Below are 16,902 nucleotides of genomic sequence, written 5' to 3'. Positions count from 1 at the left end.
GTAGTGCATGTTCGATGAAAAGAAATACATGTTTATGCAATTTGTGTATATATATGTGTCATGTACTATGGAAAAAGAAATACATGTTTATAAAATTTGTGTATATGTGTCATGTACTATGAAAAAAAAAAAATGTTTATGCAGTGTGTGTGTCATGTATAATGAAAATAGATACATATTTATTTATGCAATGTGTGTCTGTGTGTCATGTACAATGAAAAGAGATACATTTTTGAGTCACTTGAGAAAAAGTGACTCTATGTAATCGGTCAGTGTTAGTCTGTCCGGCCGGCCGGCCGTCCGTAGACACCACCTTAACGTTGGACTTTTCTCGGAAACTATCAAAGCAATCGGGCTCATATTTTGTTTAGTCGTGACCTCCAATGACCTCTACACTTTAACGATGGTTTCGTTGACCTTTGACCTTTTTCAAGGTCACAGGTCAGCGTCAAAGGAAAAATTAGACATTTTATATCTTTGACAAAGTTCATCGGATGTGATTGAAACTTTGTAGGATTATTCTTTACATCAAAGTATTTACATCTGTAGCCTTTTACGAACGTTATCAGAAAAACAAGGGAGATAACTAGCCTTTTCTGTTCGGCAACACACAACTTAACGTTGGGCTTTTCTCGGAAACTATAAAAGTGACCGGGCTCAAATTTTATGTGAACGTGACTCATTGTGTTGTGAATAGCAATTTCTTCCTGTCCATCTGATGCCTCATATAATATTCAGAACTGCGAAAGTGACTCGATCGAGCGTTTGCTCTTCTTGTTATTTATGCAATGTGTGTATCTGTCTGTTTAAGGAAAAAAATTACATGTTTATGCAAAGAGTGTCCTATGATTAAAAAAGAAATACATGTTAATGCAATGTGAGTGTGTGTGTCATTTATAATGAAAAGAAATTCATGTTTGTACAATAGTGTGTGAGTCATGTAGGATAAAAAGGACTGTTAATGCAAGATGTGAGTCATGTCGGATACAAAGGACTGTTAATGCAAGATGTGAGTCATGTAGGATAATAAAGAAGTACTGTTAATGCAAGATGTGAGTCATGTCGGATACAAAGTACTGTTAATGCAAGACGTGAGTCATGTAGGATAACAAGAAGTACTGTTAATGCAAGATGTGAGTCATGTCGGATACAAAGGACTGTTAATGCAAGATGTGAGTCATGTCGGATACAAAGGACTGTTAATGCAAGATGTGAGTCATGTCGGATACAAAGGACTGTTAATGCAAGATGTGAGTCATGTCGGATACAAAGGACTGTTAATGCAAGATGTGAGTCATGTCGGATACAAAGGACTGTTAATGCAAGATGTGAGTCATGTCGGATAAAAAGGACTGTTAATGCAAGATGTGAGTCATGTAGGATAACAAGAAGTACTGTTAATGCAAGATGTGAGTCATGTCGGATACAAAGGACTGTTAATGCAAGATGTGAGTCATGTCGGATACAAAGGACTGTTAATGCAAGATGTGAGTCATGTCGGATACAAAGGACTGTTAATGCAAGATGTGAGTCATGTCGGATACAAAGGACTGTTAATGCAAGATGTGAGTCATGTAGGATAACAAGAAGTACTGTTAATGCAAGATGTGAGTCATGTCGGATACAAAGGACTGTTAATGCAAGATGTGAGTCATGTCGGATACAAAGGACTGTTAATGCAAGATGTGAGTCATGTCGGATAAAAAGGACTGTTAATGCAAGATGTGAGTCATGTAGGATACAAAGGACTGTTAATGCAAGACGTGAGTCATGTCGGATACAAAGGACTGTTAATGCAAGATGTGAGTCATGTCGGATAAAAAGGACTGTTAATGCAAGATGTGAGTCATGTCGGATACAGAGGACTGTTAATGCAAGATGTGAGTCATGTCGGATAATAAAGAAGTACTGTTAATGCAAGATGTGAGTCATGTAGGATACAAAGGACTGTTAATGCAAGATGTGAGTCATGTCGGATACAAAGGACTGTTAATGCAAGATGTGAGTCATGTCGGATACAAAGGACTGTTAATGCAAGATGTGAGTCATGTCGGATACAAAGGACTGTTAATGCAAGATGTGAGTCATGTCGGATAAAAAGGACTGTTAATGCAAGATGTGAGTCATGTCGGATAAAAAGGACTGTTAATGCAAGATGTGAGTCATGTAGGATAAAAAGGACTGTTAATGCAAGATGTGAGTCATGTCGGATACAAAGGACTGTTAATGCAAGATGTGAGTCATGTGGGATAAAAAAGGACTGTTAATGCAAGATGTGAGTCATGTCGGATACAAAGGACTGTTAATGCAAGATGTGAGTCATGTCGGATACAAAGGACTGTTAATGCAAGATGTGAGTCATGGCGGATACAAAGGACTGTTAATGCAAGATGTGAGTCATGTCGGATACAAAGGACTGTTAATGCAAGATGTGAGTCATGTCGGATACAAAGGACTGTTAATGCAAGATGTGAGTTATGTCGGATACAAAGGACTGTTTATGCAAGATGTGAGTCATGTCGGATAAAAAGGACTGTTAATGCAAGATGTGAGTCATGTCGGATAAAAAGTACTGTTAATGCAAGATGTGAGTCATGTCGGATAAAAAGGACTGTTAATGCAAGATGTGAGTCATGTCGGATAAAAAGAAGTACTGTTAATGCAATATGTGTGTGTGTGTGTGTGTCATGTAGGATAAAAAGAAATCCATGTTTATCACTTTATGCAATGTCTGTGTTATGTAGGATACAAAACAAAAAATACTTGTTTATATTACCCAATATTGACGGACTGTGTGATGATATCTTCTGCTATGGTCTGTTGAGACAGTGATATCAAAATCGAGACTGGAGGTCGAGATTTTGATATCACTGTCGAAACAGACCAATAGCAGAAGATATCATCACACAGTCAGTCAATGTTAGATATATTGCTAAATCTCTGGACATTTTGTATTTACTGTAAAGAAATTACAAAAGTATTTGTCTCAGTTTTGGCTGTTCCATATCCCTCCCTCTGATTATTATTTCTTTTTGTTCACTCTTTTCTTGTACTTTTCAGTATTTCAAAGTGTCTTTCCTTTCAAAAAGTCTTTAGTCACTTGCTCAACTAAATTCTGGGATCATTACATTTTCATATATATTTGTTTGTTTTTAAATTTAGGTGTTTTTGTTTTTGAAGTGGGGAAGCAATAAAGAGGTCGTCGATATCAAAACTGATATCGACGGAAATGTCGTCGATATCACTTTTACAATGAGCTCAGTTTTGCCCAATTGACCAATGGAAATCCACGTTACATATGAAATAGCAATATATATATATATGCAATGCGTCTGTGATGTGTCAGAGTGCTATCAATGATTGACGCTATCTAATGAAGTGATTGATGTTGGGAATGAACAACAACCAGTCCATCTGTTCATGCTGCTCTTCACACAAATGTATTGTCCTGTTGCAGATGTGTGCAAGAGGTTTTGCATCTTGTGAGAGTTACTAAATGTACAATGAAATCAACATTTGTGTGTGTGTGCATGTTTTGGTTCAAGGATGTAGTGTGTTTTGTGTGTTGTGTTAGTTTCTCACAGTCTAGTCATTTGAAGTGACCTAGTTATGTTAACACATACAGGAGATAAAACAAAGTCATCCTTGCAAAGAGTCTGGTGCTAGGTTCTTGCTTTTATGTCATTTGAAGAAACACCGATCAACATGTATAGCAGAGAAGACATGCATACGAGGTCCCTTGCTTGTTTGGTTCAAGAATAATTTGAGCGATTGCAGGCAAGCAGTTGTGTTGAAAGAACCCAAATCAAGCTAAGTCACACATTCTTCTTCTTCTTCTTCGTTCATGGGCTAAAGACTCCCACGTTCACTCATGTTTTTAGCACGAGTGGATTTTTACGTGTTTGACCGTTTTTACCCCGCCATTCAGGCAGCCATACGCCGATTTTGGGGGATATGTCACACCTTCTGCTGGTGTCCCTCAGGGTTCTGTCTTGGGACTTCTATTATTCCTAATCTATATTAACGATATTGGTGTTGGCGTTGAATCAGCGTTAAAACTCTTTGCAGATGATACAAGTATTTATTTATGTTTAGATAACGATATTATTTGAGCAGAGATTTTAAATTCTGATTTGGATAAAATTGGCACTTGGGCTTCCAAATGGAAAGTCACTTTTAATTGTAAAAAAAGACCGAACTGCTGAACACCTGTAGGCAAACAAATGGGTTATTTCCACCATTGTATTTTAAAGATGCACACCTATTTGATGTTGATAATCACAAGTGTCAATGTTTTACCAGGTATTGGATTTTATGGGATTCTCACATAAAAAGCCTCATTGTTAAATGTAGAAAGTCAGTTGCGTGATTTGGTTTGTTCAAGTATCGTTTTAGCTGAAAATCACTCGACATTTTATATAAATCCTTTATTTTACCATTATTTGATTATGCAGATGTTATTTGGATAATTGTACAAAGTATTTAGCAGACAAGTTGGAGACCTTGCATCTTTATGCAATCCGAATTATTGTAGGTGCAGTCTCTGTTACAATTGATCAAAAGTTTTATCATGAATTAGGTTTTGTGCCCTTGAAAGAAAGACGACGTCGTCATAAGATTGTCATGTATTTTAACATTTGGTTTAACCCCGGGATATTTATTTTCCAAACTGCCGGCCCTGATTTCCGATGTAAATCCGTATCACAGACTGCGTCCTTTAGAATGTAAGGTTCCATTATGCAGGAGTGAGTTTTATAAATCTTCCTTGTTTTCTTCAACAACAGATTTGTTGAATAATCTTTCAGAAACTATACAACAAACGCAATCACTTAGTGCGTTTAACAGATATTTGGCGAATGGAGAAGTTGTTGTTCCACGGTATTATTATTAAGGCAACCACCAGGCACAAGTATTTCACACTCGTCGCGATATAACCTTCGTGGTTGAAAACGACGTTAAACACCAAATAAAGAAAGAAAGAAAGTATTTCACTGCAGGTTGAGATTAAATATGAGCGATTTGCAACAAGACTTAGCAAACCGACACCTCTCAGGTTATTTAGTATGCATATATGTGGAGTATGCCGGGAAGATGCTGAACATTTCCTGTTGCACTGTTCAGAACAACCATTTTATAAGATAGTTTGTCAAGACACGTTCTTGATTGTAAAACACGCTTGTTTGGAAATACTCGTACTGATTTAACTACTGTATGTCTTTGAACACAAAAATATTCTCTGTTGTACAAGATTATGTTATGTCAACTGATCGCTTTCGGCTGAAATTACATTGATTGGTCTATTGTGACTGCAACAGAAGTAGCAATCTCTCTCTCTCTCTCTCTCTCTCTCTCTCTCTCTCTCTTTCCAGAAAGCTGGACAGAGTCCATTGTTATCCCTTTGTTTAAGAAAGGCGATGTGAATGATCCAAATAATTATCGTGGAATTTCGCTGTGTAATGTTAGTAGCAAGGTCTATAGTACTGTGATTAATAACAGGTTGCAAGAATGGATTGAATGTAATAACAGTACGGGGGAATATCAAGCTGGTTTTAAGAAGAATTATTCCACTATTGATCATATGTTTACACTTTTGGCCTTTGTACAGAAACAATTTTCTTTGAATCGTAAGCTGTATGTTGCCTTTATAGATTTTGAGAAAGCGTTTGATTCCATCAATAGAGCTTTGCTCTGGCCAATTCTGTTAAAAAACGGAATAAAAGGGAAACTCTTTAGGTGTGTGAAGAGTATGTATGATAATGTAAAAATAAAAGTGAGATGTGGAGCAAAGTTTACGGATTATATTAATTGTACATTTGGTGTTAAACAGGGCGATGTATGTAGCCCAGTTTTATTTTCTCTCTTTATTAATGAGTTAGCACTTGAGATAATTGAGAATGGAAGACATGGTGCCACATTTACTGATGATTATTTGGAATTGTTTATTCTTTTGCTTGCTGATGATTTATTGTTGTTATCAGAGACAGTTGTGGGTCTACAGACTCAGTTAAATAATTTACGCAGGACAGTGTCTTCTCTTCATTTAAAGGTAAACATGAGTAAAAGTAACATTATTGTGTTTAGGAAGGGTGGATATTTGAGTGCAAGGGAAAGATGGACATATGGGGGTGATATATTACCTGTTGTAAACGTGTATAAGTATTTAGGAATATTGTTTTCAACTCGACTTAGTTTTACTGCTGCCTGTTGCGATCTCTCAAGCCGGGCCAAAAATGCTCTGATGTGTATTATACAAAGATTATCTGTGCTTAATAATAATAGTTTGAATGTTTTTTTGAAGTTGTTTGATTCCCAAGTACAACCAATAGTACAGTATGGTGCTGAGATATGGGGACTGGATAAGGCTGCTCTGCAGTGTGAAAAAGTCCATTTATTTGCACTGAAGAAGTTCTTAGGAGTTCGAATGCGAACACCTAATGATCTTGTATATGGCGAGACAAACAGATATCCGATATATTTGAATTCTATTTTAAGATGCATTAGCTACTGGTTGAAATTGTTAAAGATGGAGGCGCACAGACTTCCTCGTAAATCCTATGAAATGTTGTATAAAATGGATGAAAGTGGTAAAACGAACTGGGCCTCAGGTGTCCGTTGTAAATTGTATGAGTACGGCTTTGGTTTTGTGTGGTGGAATCAGGGCGTTGTTAATGAAAAATATTTTTTGCGTGTTTTTAGGGAAAGGTTGGTCGATTGCAGATGGCAAGAGTGGGATTATCATATACAAAATAGTGATAGATTTGCTGTTTATCGGACATTTTGTACTGTACATGACATTAAACCCTATCTTTTGTCGAATATGGATAGGCATTTAAAGTTTATTATGACCAGGTTTCGATTCGGCATTTCAGAAATTGCAGTGCATGCTTACAGATATAGAAAACATAGGCCTAATGCCGATGATTTGATGTGTCCTCTTTGTAAACAAAACCAAGAAGATGAAGTCCATTTTGTTTTGTGTTGTCCATACTATAACAAATTAAGAGAAAATTTGATCCCATTTAAATATTATAAGAACCCAAGCATTTTCCGACTCAGCTTGCTTTTAGCATCACCTCAAGAAACTGTTGTCCGAAATGTATCCCTGTATTTGTATAAAGCCTTTAAATTAAGAGATGTTATAACCTCCTAGTTAAATGCCGTGTAATGTATGTGTTGTGCAATTATTATTTTGTACCTTTTTTGTGTGCACCTGTTGAGTTTAATTTATATGCAATGTGAACCGTTTGTTCACACCCCTTCATAAGGGGCTATGGCCTATTGAATAAACTATCTGCGTCTGCGTCTGCGTCTGCGTCTCTCTCTCTCTTACATTCTCATCTATGTAAAATAATAATGAAATATTATGAAAGTTAAGTGACGATGTTATCACTTGTTTGTTCCACCTCTATTTTTGTTTGTTAGTATTCAGAGTTCATTTCTGCGTTTTATATTAAAGGTTTAAATCAACATAAAACAATAATTGTCTTTTCAATGCTTGTCTGGAGATTGTTTGAATGTATTGAGTGTTCCTGATGTAACAATGTCAGATGGTTAATTATTCAAACTATCAACAAATCTGTTGGTAAAGAATTGTGCATAGACATTAGTGTGAACTGTTTGCCTGTTTGTACCGATGGCCTGTTTTCAACAATTCTTCTTCTTCTTCTGCGTTCGTGTATGAAACTCCCACGTACACGTGTTTTTGCACGAGTGGATTTTTACGTGTATGACCGTTTTTACCCTGCCATTAAATTACATATTCTTACTCCGAATCACATAAAGCATTGGTCTAGGATGCTAAGGTCTGAAATGGCTACCCGTCTTAAACAATTTTAAAGGGAAGCAACCCAACCACAAAAAAGTGTAAACATAGCTATGGTAATGACCATTATACCCGGGGAGTTACCTCCCATTTGGGGTATGTGACGTCACTTCCACTACTACAACACGTGGTAACCTCATACGGCTTTAAAGAAAACTAAAAAACTGTGATAGGGTGGAGTGGAAGGGGGGGAATAGGCCAGGAAGCATAAATGAGACGCCAAGACAGAGGTTGCGATAACGTGACTTTTAATTAACGTACACCAGAAGCAAACACCAGAAAGTAGACACCAGAAAGCAGTGTAGGTTCTCCTCAGTGAGCACACGTATAGGAAACACAAAGAAACAAGCCTCGGAATTCAGTTACAACCACAAGTCGACCGACACAATCGGAGCAACACACAGCTCGCTCCATGAAACTAATCGCGTTCTCTCCTCTAGCCTAAATGCTCAGTCTTTTAAAGGCTGGCCACTTCCGATTCCCTGTGGCGATAAGCCAATAGGGAGGCTACCTAGTGTCAGACAACGGGGGGTGTCGTCTTAAGATTGCCTGCCAATTGAAAGGGATCGTTAAAGAGGCAGAGAGCCGCGTCGGTGTTACGCACCGGAAATATTACGCACACCAGATAAGGCTCATTAGATTACAAGCAGTTACAAAGAGGGGGGGGGGGGGGGGGGGGGGGGTAAGAGACTAAAACCTCCAAGCCACCTGGCATCTTCTATGATGTACCCTGTCAAAAGAAATGACACCCACTTGAAAAAACGCCGAGTCCAACGATTACCCAGACAGGCTGACGGCACATTACATAACGACCACCTAAATCTGAGATGAGAGGTTAGAAAGGAATCCGGTCAAGAGTCTACCCTACGATAGTAAACACACAATAATCCAAGCGGGAGACACAACTTGGTTCAGGGGAAGATAATAGACAGGGGAGGCAACTGGGTCGGGCAGGAGATAATTACACAAAAAGACTGGATACGCCACTTGGCTACAAAACCATGAGAGAGAGAGTGAGAGAGAGAGAGAGAGATGATGATGATAATTAGTTTTAACGTCCTCTTAGAACCATTTGGCCTATCTTGGGACAGGTAGAGTTAATATGCTTTATGTGGGGACAAGACACTGGACAAACATGCAAACAGAGAACACATATGATCGTGTTATATATCTGGAGGTCTGTTGTTGCGATACTATTTCGAAATGGGGATGGAAGTAATGATTGTGTACGCGGAATGTGGTTGGACTGGAGCGGTTTTGTAGGCTTATTATTTGCTTTTTATGTATGTAGAATATGTTTATATGTGTGGCTGAATAAGTTATAAAAATTATTAAAAAAAAAAAAATATTAAAAAAAATATTTTTAGCCAAAGGGTAATATTGAAGCAACTTGCTAAAAAATATATCAGAATGGGGAACTTAAGTTCAGGTAGGAGGGCAGTATGTGCTTAAGCCTTGTTTGATCAATTGAGTATAGCTATGCTTTGTGTTTTAGACGCTTTAGTTGTTGGGCGTGGGAGGGAGAGAGAGAGAGAGAGAGAGAGAGAGAGAGAGAGAGAGAGAGAGAGAGAGAGAGAGAGAGAGAGAGAGAGAGAGAGAGAGAGAGAGAGAGAGAGAGAGAGAGAGAGAGAGAGAGAGAGAGAGAGAGAGCTACTTCTGTTGCATTCACAATAGACCAATCAATGTAATTTCAGCAGACAGCGTCCAGTTGACATAACATAATCTTGTACAACTGTAACCGAGTGACAAATGTACTTTACCCTTTCTCACCAAGCTCAAACACTCAAAGCAACTGACACAAGTTAAATTACCAGGTTCTTTATTTCCATAAGATGATGAGGGGAATGTGTGGGAAAGCGGGGGTTTACCTTCAATACAAAACTTCCAATGTATTACTCTCTAGAACTAGAACAACCCAAACAACACTCTAAATCCTTTACGCTAAAGCTATGTTCTAGATTCCCACTCTAGAACTACGCTTTAAAACAACACTTTAAATCCTCCCTCCAAATTACACTCCAAAACTCTACTCTAAATCCTCACTCTCAACTTTAATTAAAAAAAAACACAATGAAACTCGAATCTAAAGCAAACGAAATCTAAAAAAACAACCTAAAAACAATTCTTCAAAAAAACCAATCTAACAGAACCTCTCTAACAAAACCCAACTGAACCCCTCTGACGAAACCTGACTAAAATCCCTCTACTAATACTAACTACACCCCTCTAACGAAACCCAGTCTCACATTCCGCCATCCTGCAAATCACAGAATGCACGCCATAAGCATACGTAAACAACTCAACAATTTCAACTACCACAAACTAAATCCTTTAACAACACATCATTCCTACCAAATAACATACCTACAATACAATTCTCTCAAACACTCAACCGGTTTTCTAAAGCATTCAATAAACAAAAGTTTTCCCGAACATTCAACTCACAAAACAATCTGCTTGAACATTCAATAAATCCTCCCACAAGCAGCATACTCTTCTTCTCACTGCTTACTCATTTACAGAAAGAAAAATGTATTAACCTACCATCAATTGAAAGAAATCTTCACATCCCAAAAGGATTGCAGCCCGTGACAGACATGTCACACAACGGCATCGAGAAAAACACGCCGCACAAAACTTTCTTTCTTTATTTGGTGTTTAACGTCGTTGTCAACCACGAAGGTTATATCGCGACGGAGAAAGGGGGGAGATGGGATAGAGCCACTTGTCAATTGTTTCTTGTTCACAAAAGCACTAATCAAAAATTTGCTCCAAGGGCTTGCAACGTAGTACAATATATTACCTCACTGGGAGAATGCAAGTTTCCAGTACAAAGGACTTAACATTTCTTACATACTGCTTGACTAAAATCTTTACAAACATTGACTATATTCAAAACAAGAAACACTTAACAAGGGTAAAAGGAGAAACAGAATCTGTTAGTCGCCTCTTACGACATGCTGGGGAGCATCGGGTAAATTCTTTCCCCTAACCCGCGGGGGGACCGCACAAAACACACGTCCTCTCCACTCAAGGATTCCAAGCAAAAGAAAGCCCCAGAAAAGGAAGCGAGCGTAAGTTCGCGTGATACTTAAACATAAACCCAACCCAGAGGGGTGTTAGGTTCAAAAAGACACCAATTTTACCTATGCAAATTTAAGGATCGGCTCTTCCGCCAGACCATTTCAATACAGACAAAACACAGTCTCGGAAACCTTAGTGGATCCCCGATAGTACAGGTTTGAATCCTCGATAGTACAGAGGTACCACGAGTTCACGAGTTCAAACGGATGCGCAAAAGTACATGTCGTCGGTGGCCTTCGAAGACCTCGAATCTTCAAAATCATAGTTCTGAGATAATGACAAAAGAGTGTTTTAAAAATCAAATTCCTCTTCACCAGATCAAAACGTGTAGATACGAGGTTTTCACTTTTTTGTTTTGAATTTAAGGAACAATTACGAGGATTTTCAACAGACTCGCAGGGATTCAAACAGACAATACGAGGTTTTCCCGCTAATGCCTCAACACCCAACGCAATACGAGGTTTTTAAAATCAGGGGAAAAAGACCTTTGCAAAATAGATAGAGTTACAAGCTTTTCACAGATGATAGGAAAAAAATCAAGGGACGGAACCATGCAAAAATCCGAAAATCGGGAAAATGTAAGTTACGAGGTCTTCGAAGGCCAGTGACGATGTGCACTGTAACTGTCGTTCCCAAGCTTACATCCTCCCCAACTTAGATTGTCGGCTCCTGGCGACATGCCAGAATTAGAAAAATTTAAAAAAATGCTTGATCCCCGAAGAACATAATATTCTCCATCCTCAAACAATCATTTCAAAAACTTTCACACAAAACAACCATCAACTGACTAATACAATATTTATCTAAAACTAATAGGTTCTGAAATATACATTTCACATAATCCTTCCAGTGCCAACAATCATATCTCCTGTCAACATCTAACTCACACAAGTTGACAAGAAATCTTTCTTTCTTTCTTTATTTGGTGTTTAACGTCGTTTTCAACCATTCAAGGTTATATCGCGACGGGGAAAGGGGGGAGATGGGATAGAGCCACTTGTCAATTGTTTCTTGTTCACAAAAGCACTCAAGCAGTATGTAAGAAATGTTAAGTCCTTTGTACTGGAAACTTGCATTCTCCCAGTAAGGATTAGATAACCTTTTTCTTCCTTTTTACATTTAGTCAAGTTTTGTATGTGTGTGTGTGTGTCTGTCTGTCTGTGTGTGTAGAGCGATTCAGACTAAACTACTGGACTTCGGTATTACATTTCACCTTGGTGGCTTAAAAATTAATTAATGACTTTGGTCATTAAAAATCTGAAAATTGTAAAAAAAATATTTTTTTTATAAAACGATCCAAATTTACGTTCATCTTATTCTCCATTATTTTCCGATTCCAAAAACATATACATATGTTATATTTGGATTAAAAACAAGCTCTGAAAATTAAATATATAAAAATTATTATCAAAATCAAATTTTTGAAATCAATTTAAAACCACTTTCATCTTATTTCTTGTCGGTTCCTGATTCCAAAAATATATAGATATGATATGTTTGGATTAAAAACACGCTCAGAAAGAAGCAATTAACACAGGGTTTTTTCCATGTTGAGTTCAGCTGAGAATAGTTCTGTGTGAACTCAGTTATGCTGGTCCGCAGTAACCAAGCCGCTACTGTCGGAACTCGCGATAAGCCTAGGCCTAACCACAAAAAACACAATCGGCACTTTCTTAAAAATCTTCCTTAATCTATTGGTATATATGTTACAGTAAATTCATCTAACCAGTCAATTTGTAAATTTACTGTAATTTTCAGTAAATTTGTAAAGTTACTATTTCACTCAGTAAATTTACAAATTTACTGAAAAATTCAGGAAATTTACAAATTTACTGAAATTTGGGGATTCATTTTTGACAAATCTACTGGATGGTGAAAGACAATTTCAGTAAACGTGAGCTGAACAAGACTTGTGCTGACGCCACCTTGACTTCAGCTGAACCGTTTGTGTCAGTTATTCTAATTCTTTCTCCATTCTGTCTATCTCTGTCTGTGTCTGTCTCTCTCTCCCTCTCCCTCTGTGTGTATGTGTGTGTGTGTGTAACTGCAGCTGTGTGTATGTGTGTTCATCTTTCTCTGTTTGTGTCAGTTATTCTAATTCTTTCTCCATTTGAGTGTACTTTTGTTTTCTGTTGTCACAGGTATGAAGTTCTTCAGTGTGGACCGGTCAAAAAACTTATCAAGGAAAGAGAGCATTCAGAGGAAACCCCGATGTACTTCGTTACAATTGAAGAAACATTTGACGTTTTCACACATCGCGACTGAGCATGGAGGTCGGGACCGCATGATGAAGGAGATCAAGAAAAAATATGCCAACATCAGCGTGCAAGCCATTGAACTATTCAAGTCCCTGTGCCTGGAATGCCAAAAGAAGAGAACGAGACCCAAAACAACAGGCGTAGTCGTTCGGCCAATACTCACCAAAGACTTTTCTTGTCGAGGTCAGGTGGATTTAGTCGACATGCAGTCAATGAGTTGCAACGGCTACAAATGGATTATGGTCTACCAAGATCATCTAACAAAATTCTGTGTCTTGCGCGCCATCAGAAGCAAACGCCCAACAGAAGTTGCCAGCCAGCTTTTGGACATTTTTCTTTTGCTTGGCGCTCCAGCCATACTGCAAAGTGATAATGGAACCGAGTTCACGGCAAATGTTATTTCAGAACTGACGGAGTTCTGGCCTTCATTAAAGATGGTCCATGGCAAGCCCCGTTACCCCCAAAGCCAAGGACCAGTTGAGCGGGCAAATTGTGACATTAAAGACATGCTTGTTGCTTGGCTCGCAGACAACAAGAGCCAAGACTGGGTCGCAGGTATCAAATTCGTTCAATTCCACAAGAATTCTGCCTACCATTCAGGAATAAAGCGATCACCATACCTGGCCTTGTTTGGAAACGAAGCTCGCGTCGGACTGACATCATCTACCCTGCCACGAGAAATCCTGGACAATCTTGAGTCAGAGGATGATTTGGCAAGACTGGATTTGCCTCAGCCAGCTTCCAGAGCTGCATCATCAGTTGTTGCAGACAACTCTACAGCTGACGCAAACTTGACTTCAGCTGAACCGTCTGCCTCTGCTGACGCCACCCTGACTTCAGCTGAACCGTCTGCCTTGTCAACTGACACCACCCTGACTTCAGCTGAACCGTCTGCCTCTGCTGACGCCACCCAAATTTCAGCTGACCCAACCACCACAACAGCTGATCCACTTCAAACCTCCGATGCATCAATGTTGACTGCGCATGTTGAGAGGGTTACAAGGGCTCGAAAAGAAGCATTCTCCGGCCAGTTATCTCAGGCAGAGAGAATGGTAAAAAGAAGTAGAGTGGACTTCAAATGCGGTGAAGTGGGAGACAATGTGGCAGTGCCCGTGCCAATGGTCGATCGTGGCAGAGGTGATGCCAGAAATATTTTAGGTGTCATTTTAAACAGAGACATTTCAACTGACATTTATACTGTAGCAGTGAAGGCCGGGGTTTTAAAAGTGCGGTATTCACGAAACCAATTTGATTTGTGCCCTCAAAGACTGCTCTCCATGAGAGATGTGAATCTTGACAAACACGTATCTCTTCGCTCTGCTATTATAGCAGAGTCAGCATCAGGGGGCCAAGGTTTTACCAAATGCAATTGTGCTGGTGGGCCAAGAAAGTGCCAAACGAACAAATGTTCCTGCTACAAAGCAAAACTAAAATGCAATTCAAAATGCCATGGAAGCCTCACTTGCCGCAACAAATGATTTTTTTTAATGGAATGAGTGTGCCAATGGTCTGTTCTTTTAATTCAATACAATGATGTACACTGACTAACCTTTTCATCTAAAACCTAGTTCTTCTTTACGAATGAATGTATTTTCTACTTTTGACTAGAAAAAAATAAAATGTATTCAGCTAGAGCCTATGCTTTCTTACTGCTGGGTGTCTGTAGCAGACGATATTGTGCTATGACAGAGAAATACAAGTCTAGAGTAAAGATAATGCAATGAACTTCGATATTTATCAACAGAGACAAAAGGTTCCTTTGGATATGCTTTCAAATAGAGATATTATATTCAGCAAGTATTTGTGTTGTTGAGTCAGTAGTGCATGATAACAGAGATATAATATAGCCTACATTGATCATCTAGGCTATCTACATAATTATGTCTGATCACTGATGATAAGTTGGAACTTTCTTTCTTTCTTTATTTGGTGTTTAACGTCATTTTCAACCATTCAAGGTTATATCGCGACGGGGGAAGGGGGGGGAGATGGGATAGGGGAAAGGGGGAAGATGGGAATAAGTTGGAACTCCATTTTGACAATTTTAACACAGATGCATATATTTTCGGGAAAGTGGGTGAAACACTGTACACTTTTCTTGGCAGTGCGGCGGATCTATCCAATTATAATTAAATTCCAATCTTTAATCCCCCCCCACCCCCCCTCCTGGGCCTCTCTCCGGCTGCTGTTTCTAAAATCATCTTCTTTTATTTTGTTAATCTGTTTGGGGGGCTGGGGAGGGAGATTGTGTGCTTTACAGGCAGTGCTTATTGATATATTTAGCTCTGTTAAACAGATTGCTATTTAACCTGTGTTACGGCCACTTCAGTGAATGCAACTCGATTCATCCATACATAATCCCGTTTATTTAAGACGGAAGCACGTGACCATCCTGGCAATACTCTCTAGATAGATAAAAGAAAGTGTTAGCAGATTATATTTCACAGTTTTGGTTTTAATCAATAAGTGCTTGAAGCGATTTTAAATTAGCATAATGATTGACCTTGCTAAAATGTGCAACTGAAATACTTTGTCGAAGTTTTTAATACAACATTTTGATGCAGTCATGGCAACGCGTATGCTTCAAAATGTCGTCTGCAAAACCCCCACATACATCTATAGCAAAAAAGCTCTGGTCTTTGCTTTGCAGACTTCTCCAAGAGTTTTTACTGAGAGTCGGTTCCGAGATTCTGAATTATAAACAGTGGCCACCAGAGATAAACAACGGCAACTCGCTGCAGGCTAGCGGCGAAAGACAAACCGTTTAACGGTTGACGAGCAGGGGCTTGTTTTGTCAGCACACGCTAAACAAAACAAGGCACCTCTAATGCTGAATTCACCTCCACTGATTTGATATGTCTTGTTTCAGCCAGGTATCACTGGAAGTGTTGACTGCAAACTGTGTTTCTGGTGTCTGTATCTCTTGTTTCAGCCAGGTATCACTGGAAGTGTTGACTGCAATCTGTGTTTCTGGTGTCTGTATCTCTTGTTTCAGCCAGGTATCCCTGTGAGTGCTGACGGCAGTCTGTGTTTTTGGTGTCTGTATCTCTTGTTTCAGCCAGGTATCCCTGTGAGTGCTGACTGCAGTCTGTGTTTCTGGTGTCTGTATCTCTTGTTTCAGCCAGGTATCCCTGTGAGTGCTGACTGCAGTCTGTGTTTCTGGTGTCTGTATCTCTTGTTTCAGCCAGATATCCCTGTGAGTGCTGACTGCAGCTTCCAATGTCTGCACTGTAGGCATGGTAGCTGTGTTCTCTGTGACCACGCCCTCCCTGGCTGGCACTGAAAACAAAAATAAACCAGATCCATGAAGCAATGTCAAAATATTTCTTCAAACTTTCACTGCCTGATACTAAAAGATGAAAACAAACTTTGCTCGTTTTTCTCTATAGATTGTGTGTGCAATCATACCGCTGCAAAGCTCTCAGGATTAAATGACTCATAACAGAATTGAATATCCTTTTCCTGTCTGGATGAGCTGTAACAAGTGTTGATTTTCTACATGTGAGAAACTTTCGTGTCCACTGTCATGGTTTTTTTGGGTGCTCCGAGTCACAGAAAGTAATCATATGTTTCAGACAACAACCTGAATGCAACATATTCAGAGTACCCTCTGCAACTAAGATTAAGGTAAGGAAACCCCATAGATTTCGCGCAAAATTGCGTTTTTTGTGTTCGCGCTACACACTTGAATACAAACCGATTTGCACAAAACTTGCCCGATATATATCTGAATAATTA

The 16,902-nt window shown here is 38.9% G+C and overlaps 1 protein-coding gene and 1 long non-coding RNA gene across 3 annotated transcripts in view; both read right to left on the bottom strand.

Annotated features, from left to right (window-relative positions):
* Window positions 1-135: 135 nt before the first annotated feature.
* Window positions 136-16,902, bottom strand: part of LOC138976765 (uncharacterized) — a 103,708-nt gene continuing 86,941 nt past the window's right edge. The window contains exon 2 of the long non-coding RNA XR_011459141.1: window positions 136-313. This is a non-coding gene — a long non-coding RNA (uncharacterized lncRNA). The remainder of the gene's footprint in view (window positions 314-16,902) is intronic.
* Window positions 9,625-16,902, bottom strand: part of LOC138976755 (uncharacterized) — a 45,334-nt gene continuing 38,056 nt past the window's right edge. For both annotated transcript variants that reach the window (XM_070349644.1, XM_070349645.1), the window contains one exon: window positions 9,625-16,443. In XM_070349644.1, the coding sequence (XP_070205745.1) occupies window positions 16,001-16,443 (443 nt within the window). In that variant the 3' untranslated portion in view covers window positions 9,625-16,000. The remainder of the gene's footprint in view (window positions 16,444-16,902) is intronic.

The sequence above is a fragment of the Littorina saxatilis genome, linkage group LG9 (genome assembly GCF_037325665.1).
Source record: "Littorina saxatilis isolate snail1 linkage group LG9, US_GU_Lsax_2.0, whole genome shotgun sequence".
Classification (NCBI taxonomy): Eukaryota; Metazoa; Mollusca; class Gastropoda; order Littorinimorpha; family Littorinidae; genus Littorina; species Littorina saxatilis.
Note: the sequence above shows the minus strand (reverse complement) of the source record. Positions and strands in the feature narration are given on the sequence as shown.